The sequence below is a fragment of the Rhinoraja longicauda genome, chromosome 5, assembly GCF_053455715.1.
Source record: "Rhinoraja longicauda isolate Sanriku21f chromosome 5, sRhiLon1.1, whole genome shotgun sequence".
NCBI lineage: Eukaryota > Metazoa > Chordata > Chondrichthyes > Rajiformes > Arhynchobatidae > Rhinoraja > Rhinoraja longicauda.
This window is the reverse complement of record NC_135957.1, coordinates 85,511,486-85,528,744: the sequence shown is the minus strand read 5'-3', so window position 1 is coordinate 85,528,744 and position 17,259 is coordinate 85,511,486. Positions and strand designations below refer to the sequence as shown.

Here is a 17,259-nt window from a genome sequence, read left to right as displayed (position 1 = left end):
TTGATTTTGGTAAGCCTAACGTTTGGCTAATGTCTCTAACAATTTTATTCTTGTTTCTCAGTCTTTCACTGGCACAACTTTGGTCCTCATGTTGATAAACAGCAATAAAAGTTTCCAAATGTGATGGAAAGACTGGAGGAAAGACTAGGTGCTGAGAGCTCTCTTATACCTGCATTAAGGAGGCAATTAAACACACCTGAGCAATTACAAACACCTGTGAAGCCATGTGTCCCAAACATGGTGCCCTGAAATGGGGGGACTATGTATAAACACAGCTGTAATTTCTATATGGTGAAACCAAAATGTATAAAAATGGCCTTTAATAAAATCTGACAATGTGCACTTTAACCACATGATTTTTTTCTATTACAAATCTCAAATTGTGGAGTACAGAGGCAAATAAGTAAATGATGGGTCTTTGTCCCAAACATTATGGAGGGCACTGTATATGGATATGCAGGAAATGATGTGAATTATGTGAGATAAGAGTTGGTCGGCACAAAGTTTGCCACAGATATTGGGTGCCAATGGCCTAAAAAAACAAGCCATGCTAGATTTAAGCCCTGGCCAACCCCAATTTAGAAAGACTTTACTACAGAGCACGTTACCAGGCTTGAGGGATAGTTGTGGGAAAGCACGACTGTTCTCCTTGGAACAAGAATGTTAGGGTTGTGTCAGATTACAAAAACACACAGGATGAGGGACTGCGCCTGACTGCCCTTTCAAAGAACCATCACAGCCATGAATGATCTGCTTCAGTTTTGCAAGTTTATGAATTCCACAAAAAATGAATTTTGAGTTCATGTTGAGGACCAATTTTTGAACTGGAGAATGTGCAAACTGTTTAAAATGCTTAGCAAGTGTTACTTTGGTTAAAGCATTCAAAAGACTCTTTCAAAATGTTCCATAGCATTTCTTTTTTCGAGGAGTTTAAAAAAGGAGACTGCTTATGCTAAATGGACAAAAATACTCTGGGTCCTTGGCCCGAACATTACATTGATTTTCAAAGTCTACAGAGAGACTTGGGCCTTTTGGAAGGGTGGGCTGAAAGATGGCAGATGGAGTTTAATGCTGATAAGTGGGAGGTGCTGCGTTTTGGTAGGACAAATCAAAATAGGACGTACAGGGTAAATGGTAGGGAATTGAGGAATGCAGTGGAACAGAGGGATCTGGGAATAACTGTGCATTGTTCCCTGAAGGTGGAATCTCATGTGGATAGGGTGGTGAAGAAGGCGTTTGGTATGCTTGCCTTTATAAATCAGAGCATCGAGTATAGAAGTTGGGATGTAATGTTGAAATTGTACAGGGCATTGGTGAGGCCGAATCTGGAGTATGGTGTGCAGTTCTGGTCGCCAAATTATAGGAAGGATGTCGACAAAATGGAGAGGGTACAGAGGAGATTTACTAGAATGTTGCCTGGGTTTCAGCACTTAGGCTACAGAGAGAGGTTGAATAGGTTGGGTCTTTATTCTTTGGAGCGTAGAAGGTTGAGGGGGGACTTGATAGAGGTTTAAAAAATTTTGAGAGGGACGGACAGAGTTGACGTGGGTAGGCTTTTCCCTTTGAGAGTGGGGAAGATTCCAACAAGGGGACATAGCTTCAGAATTGAGGGACAAAGGTTTAGGGGTAACATGAGGGGGAACTTCTTTACTCAGAGGGTTGTGGCTGTATGGAATGGGCTTCCGGTGGAAGTGGTGGAGGCTGGCTCGATTTTATTATTTAAGAGTAAATTGGATAGGTATATGGATAGGAGGGGATTGGAGGGTTATGGTCTGAGTGCAGGTAAATGAGACTAGGTCAGAGAGAATGGTCGGCGTGGACTGGTAGGGCCGGACAGGCCTGTTTCCATGCTGTAGTTGTTATATGTTATATGTTATTGGCATTTAGTTCTTGTTGAATACATCCCAGCACCGAAAGTTGTAATTTTTAATTTCTCCCACTGGGTGGTGTTGAGAAAGTCCAAATTATAACAGCACTTATCTTGAAAACAAAGTCACAGGGTTGAGGATGGAAGAAACAGAGAGACATTGCTTCCATTCCTATTCATGATGAATCAGCTCAGGTTCTTTTCTGTGCCAACTTCCAACTTGAAATAAGGCCAGAAATGACCATTAATAAAGTTGCTAGAACATTCCATTTAATAGCTCTTGGAGTCTGGTGGTAGGTTTCAAGGTTTCTTTATTCACATTTTACAGTTGTTACATGTCCAGAGAAGCAGAGACAAATCCTACATTATGCATATAAGCGTCCAGGCTCATTTTAACCACACACCTATTTAACTTATTCAGACACAGCCCAAAATGTCACCTATCCATAGGGGCTGCCTGATCAGCAAGTTATTCCAGCACTTTGTATAAGAAAATAACTGCAGATGCTGGTACAAATCGAAGGTATTTATTCACAAAGTGTTGGAGTAACTCAGCAGGTCAGGCAGCATCTCAGGAGAGAAGGAATGGGCGACGTTTCGGGTCGAGATCCTTCTTCAGACACTCAAGCACTTTTTTTTTTTTTTTTTGCAGACCAGCATCTGGAGTTCCTTGTATCCACACTTATCTGACTCTCTCTCTCTCTCTCTACCCTAAAACCACTCCCGGATCATGTTTCTTTCTTATTGGTCCTGGTCTAAGTGGGTCGGTGGCTTTGATATTGCCATTGCCAAGTCTACCACCATCAACATACTGGGGGTTACCAGTTACCTGAAACTCAACTGGACCAGTCATATAAATCTCTTAGCTACAAGGGCAGAGGCTGGGTATCTCCTGACACAGCAAAGTGCAGGTCCGGAAGGTGATGGAAAGAATGAATGTAAAGAGGATGGCCTGGATAGGGCGGATGTGGAGAGGATGTTTCCACGAGTGGGAAAGTCTAGGACTAGAGGTCATAGCCTCAGAATAAAAGGACGTACCTTTAGAAAGGAGATGAGAAGGAATTTCTTTAATCAGAGGCGGTGAAACTGTGCGGAGGCCAAATCAATACATATGTTTAAGGTGGAGATTGACAGATTTTTTGATTAGTGCGGGTGTCAGGGGTTATGGGGAGAAGGCAGGAGAATGGGGTTGAGAGGGAGAGATAGATCAGCCGTGATTGAATGGCGGAGTAGACTTGATGGGCCGTATGGCCTGTTTCTGCTCCTAGAACTTATGAACATGAATACCCTCCATTTGCCTGACTGAGTGCAGTTTCCACAACACTCAAGAATCTCCACACCATCCACGTGAAAGAAGCAACCTCTTGATCAGCACACCATTAATCATCCTAAACTTTCATAACTTCTGAGAATAGTAGGCACTGGTGGCAGTGCAGTTACCCAATCAGGATACTTTGAGAGAATTCAACCAACAAGGTGGCCAGAGGCAGCAGATGCAACATCATCTGTAGTTATACCACCAAACCACACACCACCTTGATTTGAAACATATTATTGGTCTTTGATGCTGCCGCTTCTGAATTCTGGAATTCCCTCCTCAAAAGGGCGGCACAGTGGCGCAGCGGTAGAGTTGCTGCCGTACAGCGAATACAGCGACGGAGACCCGGGTTCGATCCCGACCCCTTGTATGTTCTCCCCGTGACCGGCGTGGGTTTTCTCCAAGATCTTCGGTTTCCTCCCACACTCCAAAGACGTACAGGTATGTAGGTTACTTGGCTTGGTAAATATTGTCCCTAGTGTGTGTGCAGGATAGTGTTAATATCCAGGGATCGCTGGTCGGCACGGACCCGGTGGGCCGAAGGGCCTGTTTCTGCGCTGTATCTGTAAACTAAACTAAAAAGCACCATAGGAATACCTTCACAGGAATGACTGCAGTGGTTCAGACAGCAGCACGTCATACTTCCCCCAAGGACAATTAGGGATGGGCAATAAATACTGGTCTTGTCAGTGATGCCCACACCCCAGAAAATGAATAAATTAAAAAACATTTGGATGCACAATCATTTCCAGCTGTAAATTTATAATAGCTTTTGTTTGCTGACTGCTTCACCCCTCTTGAACCTGCATGTATCATTGAATGGTATCTTATCATGAAGTATTTATTCATTATTAATGGTTCTGTGAGATCGCAATGGTCTCAGGAATAAAGAAAGTTACCTCTCGCTCACTTCACCGTTGCAAAATAGCCAGGAGCGAGCCTGCAGACAAAGCAACTTTGTAAATGTGCTTTTGCATTAACACTACTCAGATCAGCACATCTTATTTTGCTGAGAAAAGCCCCAAAGCTCCTCAATTATTTTTTTCAAAGATTATATATTTTTTCATCTCTCAAGATTTTTTCATCTCTCTTTCTCCCCTCCCCTCCCCCTACAGACTGAAGAAGGGTCTCAACTTGAAACGTCACCTATCCATGTTCTCCAGAGATGCTGCCTGACCCGTTGAGTTACTCCAGCACTGTGCATTAATTAAGCAGCATCTGCAGTTTCTTGTTTTTACTGTAGACCAATAGGTTGTTCAAAAGAAGAATAAAGTCTGAATGCAATAATGAAGGAAAGGTTACAGCTCCTCCATTATTTGTTTAGTAGTTTGCTAACATGATTACAAATCACCTACGGTAGGAAACAAAAGGTAATGCTTTCCTGAAAGTTAGTGACAGCTTTGTTTAAATAATTGACCATCTTCAGTACCCCTATAACTCTGTTACTTCTAACACCGATGAGCCAAACCCATCAAACGTCACCTCACTAGGCTTTGGCCTGCCCCTCCTCTCATCCAGTTTTTTTCTCCCCCACCACAATCAGTCTGAAGAAGGGACTTGACCCAAAACATCACCCATTCATATTGTCCAGAAATGCTGTCTAACCTACTTACTCCAGTATTTTCTTAATCACCTGTTCAGTTCAGTTCTAGTTTATTTCCTACACATTTAGTAGTGCCACAGGTCAGCGAAAACCTTTGGCTCTGATGTTTCTGTTGGCTCTGATATTTCAAAGCCAGTTTAAAGTTTGTTATAGCAAATAGTCTCCCATCACATGGCTACTTTAAACAAGTCACGTCAAGTCAAGTCAATTTTATTTGTATAGCACATTTAAAAACAACCCACGTTGACCAAAGTGCTGTACATTTGATTAGGTTCCAATAGAAAAGAAAAAAAATGAAAACATACAGTAGCACGCAAACAGTTCACAGCGCCTCCTCAATGAGCCTCAAACGCTAGGGAGTAGAAATAGGTTTTGAGCCTGGACTTAAAGGAGTCGATGGAGGGGGCAGTTCTGATGGGGAGAGGGATGCTGTTCCACAGTCTAGGAGCTGCAACCGCAAAAGAGCGTCACCCCTGAGTTTAAGCCTAGACCGCGGGATAGTGAATAGCCCCAAGTCGGCCGATCTGAGGGACCTGGAGTTAGAGAGGGGGGTTAGAAGATTTTTGATGTAGGGGGGGGGAGTGTCCATTTAGGGCTTTATACGTGAATAGGAGGAGCTTGAAGTTGATTCTGTACCGTAAAGGGAGCCAGTGGAGAGGCCAGAATCGGGGTGATGTGGTCCCTTTTACGGGTACCCGTCAGGAGTCTCGCTGCGGCGTTTTGGACCAGTTGCAGGCGGGACAGGGAAGATTGGCTGATCCCAGTGTATAGGGAGTTGCAGTAGTCTAGGCGGGAGGAAATGAAAGCGTGAATGATTTTTTCTGTGTCGTCGAATTGGAGGAAAGGTTTGATTTTAGCTATGGTTCGAAGTTGGAAGAAGCTGGCTTTTACCACAGCGTTGACTTGCTTATCAAATTTTAATGCAGAGTCAAATATCATGCCGAGGTTTTTGACATGCGGTTTGACTAGGCAGGATAGGCTTCCAAGACTGCCTGTTATCAATTTGATGGAGTCGGGGGGGCCGAATAGGATGACCTCAGACTTGCTCTCATTTAATTGGAGGAAGTTCTGTGCCATCCAACATTTTATGTCCTCAAGGCAGTGTGAGAGGCTGTTTAAATTTGACTGGTTGTTGGGTTTCAGGGGGAGGTAAAGCTGAGTGTCATCGGCATAGCAGTGGAAAGAAATGCCGTGCCTTTGAATGATTTGGCCAAGGGGGAGCATGTATAGAGAGAAGAGAATGGGGCCTAGGATGGAGCCTTGTGGAACTCCGCAGAAGCTAGCTGGAGCAGAGGAATAACTGCCTATGTTGATGGCGAAACTCCTATCTTTGAGGTACGAAGCGAACCAGCTCAGGGCAGTGCCATCAATGCCAACCGCGTACCGGAGACGGTCAATAAGGATGGTGTGGTCCACTGTATCGAACGCTGCGCTGAGGTCGAGAAGGAGCAGGATTGCACAGTCGCCGGTGTCGATGGCGAGAAGCAGGTCGTTGTGTACCTTCAACAAGGCAGACTCTGTGCTGTGGTGGGCTCTGAAACCTGACTGGAAACTTTCCAGGATGGTGTATTGGTGCAGGTAGGGCACTAATTGGTTTAGAATTGCCTTTTCAAGGACTTTTGACAGGAATGGCAGTTTGGAAATGGGTCTGTAGTTGCTAGGCAAGGTGGGGTCTAGGTTAGGTTTTTTCAGTAGGGGCTGGACCACCGCGTGCTTGAAACTGGTTGGAACAGTGCCAGTGGCCAGAGAACTGTTGATAATAGAGAGGATGCTGGGACCGGCTATTGCAAACACACTTCATAATGAAGCTATATTACTTATCCAATATTTATAGCTTCTGTAAACCTATCTACTCTGGCTCTGAGTGATATAGTAAAACACTGACATTACCTGCAACTTAACACCCCTTTCATTTCTAACTTTTTCCAGTTCCGATTAAATGCCACCATTAATCAATTTTAACCTACTTAATATTCATGAAATTTATACATGCTATCATTTGCTATTTTAAAGGATCTATTTATCAAACAGTGGAAGATCTAAATTTGGATGGTATTAAAAAAAAATCTATTTCAATGATCAGAGATTAGTAATGCAGTTTTGATCCAGGTTCAGATAGTTGCATTTTGGTAGCTCACCCATTGTATCAATGATAGCAATGGGTGAGTTGCTAAAAAACTGGAAGATGGCTAGCGTTGTGCCTCTATTCAAGAAAAAGACTGGAAACTACAGGATGGTAAGCTTAAACTCAGTGGCAGGTAAGTTATTGGAGGGGATTCTGACAGACAGTATCTACATTCATTTGGAAAGGCAAGGGATAATTAGGGATAGTCAGCATGATTTTGGCCACCTGAAAATGTGTCTCAACGATTTAATTGATCCAGTTGAAGGGACAACCAAGAATATGGACGAAGGCAGTATGTAGGGGTCTAGACAGACTTCAGCAAGGAGTTTTACAAGGTGCTACTTAGTAGGCTGACTAGGTCACAAGGGATCCAAGATGACCGAGTCAATTGGATACAAAATTGGCTTGGAGGTAGGAGACAGACGATGGTGGCATGGGGTTGCTTTTCAAGCTGTGGATCTGCAACATCCGATGTGCCACAGGGATCAGTGCTGGGTCCACTGTTTGTTGTTATTTACTTGAATGATTTGGATGAAAATACAGATGGCATGGTTAGTAAGTTTGCTGAGAGCACTAGAATTGGTGGTAATATTAGACAGTGAAGATTAACTACAATTCTATCTGAATCTTGATCAACTGGACCATTGGGCCAAAGAATGGCAGATGGAGCTTAATTCAGATAAATGCAGGGGCGATACATTTTGGTAAGATAAACCAGGGTAGAGTCTACACTGAAATTGGCAAGGGCTTGGAAAAACATAAAGACCTAGGGGTGCAGGTACATAGTACCTTGAAAGTGGCAACGCGGGTGGAGAGGATGGTGAAGAAAGCATTTGGCATGCTTGCCTTCATCGGTCAGGACATTGAGTACAGGAGTTGGAATATCAAGTTACATCCATATTGACATTATTAAGGCACTCTAGTATTGTGGTCTTTCTCTGTGTCGACCACTACTTTTCTGAATCTCGCTTTCTCCATTGCAGGAGGAAAGTGAATTCCAAAATCCACTACAAATCTACAGAATCTCGTAAAAACAGCATTCCATTCTTTGATTTCTTCCATCTCAATCACATCGAGTCGTAAAGACCCAGAGCTACATAACATGAAAACAGACCCTTCGGCTCAACTTGTCCCACGTCACCCAGATATCCCAACATTTGATTTTACAAATTGAGAATTTTAATGTCCAAAATTCGGAATTTTACATCAAAATTCATAATATGGCGCGTAATGCAACTTTTCACCAAAAAAAAGTGTGCACGCCAAATGCGCGTAGCGCTACATTCACCTGTGAAAAATGACTATTATTTCCAACAGTCTGTAGTTCTTGGACTACATGTACAATGTCAGGCCTATCATGAGTATATTCTGCTATTTATAGAAAGGTTATTGAACAAAAATACTTTTTACAAAGAAAAAATTGTTTTGTTTTGTTTTCTCTATTTTGTTTTTTCCTTACCCAAAATGTATGATTAAGTTATGAAGAAAGTTTCATTTAAAACTGCGAGTCGAGGCCAGCGGCGCGGCGAGTCGAGGCTAGCGGCAAGATGAGGCGAGACCAGAGGCGAGTCGGGGCCAGCGGCGAGGGGAGGCCAGTGGTGAGGTGAGGCCGGGCCAGCGGCGAGGTGAGGCGAGGCCAGCGGCGCGGCGAGACGGGTTCAGCGGGGCCTAAGGCGAGACCGGGCCAGCGACCAGGCCAGGCGAGGCCAGGGCGAGGCGAGGGCAGGCCAGGGCGAGGCGAGGGCAGGCCAGGGGCGAGGCGAGGGCAGGCCGGGCCAGGCCGGGGCGAGGGCAGGCCGGGGCGAGGGCAGGCCAGCGACGAGGCGAGGGCAGGCCAGCGACGAGGCGAGGCCAGGCCAGCGACGAGGCGCGGGGCGGAGCAAGAGACAGGGCGAGCGGCGAGGCATGTGTTTCGCGGAAAAATGTGAGGTGAAATTGGAATGACGGAAATGAAATAAGAAAGCGGAAACTTTCCGCCAAATTCGAAAGGGTTGGGAGGTCTGCGTCACCCGGAACAAGCCCCACTTGCCTATAGCTGGCCCATACCCCCTCCCAATCCTTTCCATGCAATTACCCGTCAAAGTCTCTTTTAAATGTTGTCATTGTATCCGCCCCTGCTATGTCTTCTGGCTGCTCGGTCCATATACGCGCCACCACCTCTGCAAGAAAGTTGCCCCTCAGATCCCTCTGAAATTTTTCCTCTCTCATCTTAAACCTACGCCCTCCAGTTTAGGCTCCCCTACCCAGAGGAAAGGATTATGGCTATTCACTTCATCTATACCCCTCAGAATTTTGTATTCCTCTATAAGGTCACCCCTCATCCTCCTATGCTCCAGGGAAAACAATCCTGCACAAGAAAGTGCCTCCTTATAACTCAAATCCTCCAAACCAATTAACATCATCATAAATCTTTTTTTGCACCCTTTTTTATTTTAATTACATATTTCTTGGAGCAGGGCAATCAGAACCATACACAATACTCCAACACGGGACTCGTTCCGCTGGGTGATGTGGGACAAGTTGAGCCGAAGGGCCTGTTTTCATGTTATGTAGCTATGGGTCTCTATGACTCGATGTGATAGAGGTGGAAGAAATCAAAGAATGGAATGCAGTTTTTATGAGATTCTGTAGATTTGTAGTGGATTTTGGAATTCACTTTTCTCCTACAATGGAGAAAGTGAGATTCAGAAATGTAGTGATCGGCACAGAGAAAGACTATGTGATACTGACCCTAGTGAAAATTACTAGCAAAAGTAATGACATTGTCGGGTTCTAATCTCTCTCTTTCCTAAATGCTGTGCAAGGATCTTTGACCTGAAATGTCAACTTTGTTTTCTTTTAGCCTGATCGACTAAGCCTTCCCAGAATTTTCTGCTTTTATTTCGGATTTCTTGCATCTAGTTAATTTTTGATATTCATTACCTCTATGTCTCTCCGTTTCAACTGAATCTGGCTAGCTTCTTTTCCTTTCCATAAACTTCAGCACTCTCCTTAATCTTAGGCACATCCAAAGTAAGAATCACATCAAACATGCTCCTCCACCTTTGATATGTCGCCCGCCCATTATTTTAGAGATCCAACATTGTCAGCTGTGCCCTCAGCTGCTAAGACTTCAGCAGGAAAGGGTTTGGAGCTTCAACTGCAAATCCCCCCTTCAGCTGTTCTGCCCTTCTACCTCTATTACGTGGGTCGACCAGCGATCACACATACACTATTACTATCCTGAAGCCTGGGGCCAACTTAGAATTTACAGAAGCAAATTAACCTACAAACCTACAGGCCCTTTGGCCCACTGAGTCCAGGGCGACCAGCAATCCCTGCACACTAACACTATTCCAGACACACTGGGGACAATTTACAATGTTACCAAGCCAATTAGCCTACAAACCTGTATTTCTTTGGAATATGGGAGGAAATCAGATCCGCGGAGAAAACCCACGCAGTCACAGGGAGAACGTACAAACTCCCCTTAGACAGCAGCTGTAATCAGGATCGAACCCGATCTCTGTCGCTGTAAGCCAGCAACTTTACCGCTGAGCCACTGTGCATCTTATGTAGTGCAATGTTGAATAAGAAAATAACTGCAGATGCTGGTATAAATCGAAGGTATTTATTCACAAAATGCAGGTCAGGCAGCATCTCAGGAGAGAAGGAATGGGTGACGTTTCGGGTCGAGACCCTTCTTCGGACTGAACAATAACAACATTTATGCATCTCACATGCTTTATACTGTTAAAAGTAAGACAAAAGAGCAGAATTACGCCATTCAGCCCATTTCTGCCATGCGATCATGGCTAATCTATATTTCCCCCTCAACCCCATTCTCTTGCCCCCTCCCTGTAAACTTTGCGCCCTTACAAACAAGAACCTATCAATCTCTACTTTAAAAATACCCAGACTTTACCTCCACAGCCACCTGTGACAATGAATTCCCCAGATTTCATTGGAAATCCTCAGGCGTCTGGCTAACTCTAGTTAATGCAAGTCATCAGTTTTAGGTTTAACTCCACATAGGCACCAGAAAATAGGTTTAGGAGTAGGCCATTCGGCCCTTCGAGCCTGCACCGCCATTCAATATGATCATGGCTGATCATCCAGCTCAGTAACCTGTACCTGCCTTCTCTCCATACCCCCCTGATCCCTTTAGCCACAAGGGCCACATCTAACTTCTTCTTAAATATAGCCAATGAACTGGCCTCAACTACCTTCTGTGGCAGAGAATTCCACAGACTCACCACTCTGTGTGAAGAAATGTTTTCCCACCTCGGTCCTAAAAGACTTCCCCCCTTATCCTTAAGCTGTGACCCCTGGTTCTGGACTTCTCCAACATCGGGAACAATCTTCCCGCATCTAGCCTCTCCAACCCCTTAAGAATTTTATATGTTTCTATAAGATCCCCCCTCAGTCTTCTAAATTCCAGCGAGTATAAGCCTAGTCTATCCAGTCTTTCTTCATATGAAAGTCCTGCCATCCCAGGGATCAATCTGGCGAACCTTCTCTGTACTCCCTCTAAGGCTAGAATGTCTTTCCTCAGATTAGGAGACCAAAACTGTACACAATACTCCAGGTGCGGTCTCACCAAGGCCCTGTACAACTGCAGCAGAACCTCCCTGCTCCTATACTCAAATCCTCTTGCTAGGAATGCTAACATACCATTCGCTTTCTTCACTGCCTGCACCATGACACCCAGGTCACGTTGCATCTCCCCTTTTCCTAATTGGCCACCATTCAGGTAATACTCTGCTTTCCTGTTCTTGCCGCCAAAGTGGATAACCTCACATTTATCCACATTATATTGCATCCGCCATGCATTTGCCCACTCGCCTAATCTATCCAAGTCACTCTGCAGCCTCCTAGCATCCTCCTCGCAGCTAACACTGCCACCCAGCTTCGTGTCATCCGCAAACTTAGAGATGTTGCATTCAATTCCCTCGTCCAAATCATTAATATATATTGTAAATAACTGGGGTCCCAGCACTGAGCCTTGCGGTACCCCACTAGTCACTGCCTGCCATTCCGAAAAGGACCCGTTTATTCCTACTCTTTGCTTCCTGTCCGCCAACCAATTCTCTATCCACCTCAACACTGAACCCCCAATACCGTGTGCTTTAAGTTTGTACACCAATCTCCTATGTTGGGCCTTGTCGAAGGCCTTCTGAAAGTCCAGATATAACACATCGACTGGTTCTCCCTTATCCACTCTACTAGTTACATCCTCGAAAAATTCTATAAGATTCGTCAGGCATGATTTGCCTTTCATAAATCCATGCTGACTTTGTCCGATGATTTCACCACTTTCCAAATGTGATGCTACCACATCTTTAATAACTGACTCTAGCATTTTCCCCACTACCGATGTTAGGCTAACTGGTCTATAATTCCCCCGTTTTCTCTCTCCCTCCCTTTTAAAAAGTGGGGTTACATTAGCTACCCTCCAATCCTCAGGAACTACTCCAGAATCTAAAGAGTTTTGAAAAATTATCACTAATGCATCCACTATTTCCGGGGCTACTTCCTTAAGCACTCTGGGATGCAGCCTTTCATTTAAATGATGATCTTTCATTTAAACATATTAAGACTTAAAACATATTATACCATTTCTCTCAACATTTGATCCCTGACCATGAGAACATCCAATATTTTCAGCTTTAGTACAATGCCAATGATTTAAATTTAGAATAGTTGCCACGGATGTGAATGAAAGTGTTGCAAGATGTAGAAAAAATATCTTACAAGTTTATAGCACACAAAAACAAATTGTGATCATGTATGACAACATAACGTAAGATTCATGTAATAGTATGAACGTCTGCTCTAGGCCCGATGGTGTTGATACAAAAACTGTGGCCTGATTGTGGAACCCTTGCCTCCCAGCTCACATCCTTCATACTGTACACTTTGGCCATCAATACATTTTTTCCTTCAACTTCACAGTAACCACGTTTAGTATAGTTTAGAGATACATTTAGTTCAGAGATAATTGTGATGGTATTAAAAGTAACACAAGCAAATTTGTAGATGACACAAAGCTGGGTGGCAGTGTGAACTGTGAAGAGGATGCTAGGTGGTTGCAGGATGATTTGGACAGGTTGAGGGAGTGGGCAGATGCAGTATAATGTAGATAAATGCGAGGGTTTTCTACAGGTGCTCCGGTTTCCTCCCATATTCCAAAGACGTGGAAGTTCATGGGTTAATAGGCTTCTGTAAATTGTCCCTGGTGCGTAGGATAAAACTAGTGTGCGGGTGATTGTTGGCCGATGCAGACTTGGTGGGCCGAAGGGCCCGTTTCTACACTGCATCTCTAAACTAATCATGTTTAGGCGAATGTAGTTAAAAATCTTTCACAATACTGAATTCCAAGTCAGAAACAAAAAGGTATAATGAAGTACGTGTCTAGTGTGGGCAGAGTGAGAGAACGCCCACAGGCAACCTCTCTTCTTGGTCTTGAGGCAGATTTATAATGCAAACAAATCACTATACCCGTCACTAACAGCTTTTCCTATAACATAACACTGAAGAAAATCTCAAGGAATACATTGGAACTTACCATAGGTATGAAATGTTCTCCTTTGCTCCTCAAACCTGAAGTCATTAATGTGGGCAGGTTCAGCAAATCCAGAGAGCATGTTTCTGGGGGCAGCCATCTGCTGTGTCCGGTAAGGGTTCACTGGACCAAACTGAAACAATATTATGTACATGTGATTAATTATCCAGACTCCACATTGCACTTTATTGGAATTACAGATCAGTGACTACAATAATTCCAATAACAAGCCATGCCTAATTTGAAAATAGGAAGCATAGTTTTTATTCAATAATTATACTGAAATATTTATGTTGAAATACACAGTGAACACGATCCATTTGTCCAAAAACCATTTAGTTAAAATGTATTTATTTGGGTGGACAATATTGAATAAAAAATAAACATGCCTGTCAGAATTTTCCAGCATCATGTGAAGCAATAAATTACCCTTTGACTCCAGAACTATTTTAGATACATCGGTATCAAATGCTTCAGTCTAGTTACAAAATAATCACATAATACAGTGGTTAACAATATTGCCAATGATTCCTCTCAAGCAGAACCTCAAGACTAAGAATAGAATGGACACAGAAAATAAATTAAGTTCATAAGATTTAGGAGCAGAGGTAGGCCATTTGGCCCATCAAGTCTACTCTGCCATTCGATTAAGGAATTAACCAAGTGACCCTTCTCTAAAATGTCACCAGAATAAGCTTATCCTCCTTAAATATTGGTGGCCAAAGTTCTATGCAGTACCCTAGGTACAATCTCTACGATGCTCAATACAGTTGTACCGAGATTTATTTTGCTTGAACTCCATCACCTTTGCAATAAAGGTAATATATTCCTTTATTTGTCCCACACCGGGGAAATTTACAAGGTGAACACTCGACTGCCTTGCTAAATACTAGCTGCATGTAAACTTTCTATATTTCCCGTTCATGGACCCTAGACCCACAGCATTTTATCCTCAGGTCCTACTTGTCTGTCTATCCTCTTCTTTGAAGTGCTACAAAGCCAAGAGACATTGGGGAGTGCATGAATGTGGTATTGAGGCCGAGATAGGATGAATCGTGGCAATGAATGGCAAAGTATAGAAGATGAAGCAAGGAACTGCAGACACTGGTTTACGAAAAGGACACAAAGTGCTGGAGTAACTTAGCGGGTCAGGCAACATCTCTGGAAAACATGTTTAGGTGACATTTCAAGTCAGGACCCTTTTATAGACTGAAGTATGTTGTTCGAGGGGCTGACCGATATTTCTTGTCTTCAAATCTTATTTTCCTATCCAAGTGGATAACCTCCACTGGGCACGGTCTTTCCGCCCTGCTAATAACTTACTTTTTTTTTACCCATCCTTTGTCAACAGCACAGATGGCTACAACACACTCGACCTCTTCATCAATGTTGTAGAATTTGGTAAACCTACACAATGCAGGCTAGAACAGCTGCAAAAACTTGAAACCAAAGTGAGAGGGAGAGAGAGGGAAAGAGAGGGAGGGAGAGAGAGAACTACAGGGGGCGGACCTCAGTGGGGGTCTCTCTACAAGGGAGTCGTTCCCCTTTACATCGGGGACCTGGGGTGGAGAGTGTTGCACAGAGCGGTGGCGTGTAATAAACTTTTGAGTCGGTTCATGGGCTCGTCGGCCGCCTATATTTTCTGCGGTGAGGAAGAGACCGTGTTCCACGTGTATATGGAGTGTGAGAGGTTACTGCCCCTGTGCCAATATCTGAAGGGGTTGTTCCTCAAGTTTTGGTTACACTTTAGTCCTACGATTCTAGTGTTTGGACACAAGGTAGGGAGTGGGGAGGGTCGTTCGGGGGGGGGTGGGACCTCCCTGTCGGTTTGCTCTTGGGCCTGGCCAAGATGGCCATTCGCGGGTCCAGGCAGCGGGCGGTCGATGGTCTTGCCAGAGTCGGCTGCCTCCCCCTCTTCCGGGCCTACGTCCGTGCGCGCGTGTCCCTAGAGAGGGAACACGCGGTGTCCACGGGGACTCTGGAGGCCGTCCGTGGGCACTGGTCACCACGGGGGGTTGAGAGCATTGTAAATAATGAAGGCAACATTGTATTATAATGATTACTTGATGTTTTGTAACCTCTGAATGTGGTTTTGATGTGATGTATCATGTGTTTGTGCTGAATAAAGTCTTTGAAAAGGGGGAAGAAGAAAAAAAGGAAAAAAAAGAGAGAACTACAGATGCTGGAATCTTGAGCAATGCACAAAGTGCTGGAGAAACAGAGGGCCAGGCAGCAATTGTCGGAGGGAAATGGATAGGCTACGCTTTCGGAAGACGTGTCACAATCAGAAATGTAGATTGTCCATTCCCTCCATAGATGCTGCACACCTGAATATAATTCCACGCCAGCTGAGTACCTCCAGCACTTTGTGTTTATAATCAAAGAAAGAAAGACGGAAAAGTCAGAGCTTGACCGTGAAGGAATATGGCTACAAGGTTAACGCTCATCCAGAGAGTTGTGAATTTGTGGAATTCTCTGCCACAGAAGGCAGTGGAGGCCAATTCACTGGATGAATTTTAAAAGAGAGTTAGATAGAACTCTAGGGGCTAGTGGAATCAAGAGATGTGGGGGGGAAGGCAGGCACGGGTTACTGATTGTGGATGATCCACCATGATCACAATGAATGGTGGTGCTGGCTCGAAGGGACCAAATGGCCTCTTCCTGCACCTATTTTATATGTTTCTATAAAAGGAGTTGAGGCGTTGGGTAAATCAACCAATGGTCAATGGTTCTTTATTAGCACATGTACCGAGGTGGAGTGAAATTCTCATTTTGCATATAGTTCAGTAAATGATTACCATGACCATAGTGAATGGCGATTCTGGGTTGATGGCCAAGTGGCCTACATTTCTGTGCCAGTTCTGCATTGCCCTCAATTCATGTATAAGGTATGTTTTTGCGTGTTGTCTGAATCTATGTGCCTGAGATGCTGCTGCAAGATTTTCATTTTACCTGTACCTCACCATACTTATGCGTATGACAATAAACTCGAGTTGACTTTAATTAAATGACCAGTTATTTCCTCTTTGATTATAAACGCTGACATCTTGCCGACAATATCCATTAACCTAACGTGCCTGCAGTTCCCTGCTTTCTGCCTTTCTCTATTTTTCAACACAGCCTCTTTTCCAATCTACTACTCTTATTCGAAGGCCATGCCTTCTGCTTCTGGGCCATCTCCGGAGAGGAAGAATCAACCTCAGTTTCCCCGTTGACTCTCATTCTTCTGAGTTCCAATGAATAGAGTCCCAATCTATTTCAGCTTTCCTTGTGGGACAATCCCTGTTTACCCAGTATTATGCTTGTTAATCATCATTTTACAATTAAAAAAACTCTTTTCTTAAATAGGGGGACGAAAATAATGATGAACTTTAGTCAAGTCAAGTTAAATTTATTTATAAAAGCACATTTAAAAACAACCCACGTTGACCAAAGCGCAGACTTTATCTGCTAAGGAGACTCAGGGCCTTTGGAGTGCAGAGGGCACTCCTAAGGACCTACAATACAGTGGTTGCATCGGCCATTTTCTATGGAGTGGTCTGCTGGAGCAGCAGCATCTTAGTGGCGGAAGGGAAGAGACTTGACAAGCTGGTCAGGAAGGCCAGCTCTGTCCTGGGTTGCCCCCTTGACTCAGTGCAAGTGGTGGGAGAGAGGAGGATGATAGCAAAGCTAACATCGCTGCTGGACAACGACTCCCACCCCATGCAGGACACTCTCACTGCACTGAGTAGCTCCTTCAGTGAGACTCCTTCACCCCAAGTGCGTGAAGGAGAGATATAGGAGGTCCTTCCTTCCCGCTGCT

At 44.2% G+C, this 17,259-nt stretch overlaps 1 protein-coding gene across 1 annotated transcript in view; it reads right to left on the bottom strand.

Moving 5' to 3' along the window:
* The window catches only part of cdc40 (cell division cycle 40 homolog (S. cerevisiae)), a 128,925-nt gene that overhangs the window by 96,380 nt on the left and 15,286 nt on the right, over positions 1-17,259 (bottom strand). Inside the window, exon 3 of the mRNA XM_078399887.1 lies at positions 13,461-13,590. Within this exon, the coding sequence (XP_078256013.1) occupies positions 13,461-13,590 (130 nt within the window). The remainder of the gene's footprint in view (positions 1-13,460; positions 13,591-17,259) is intronic.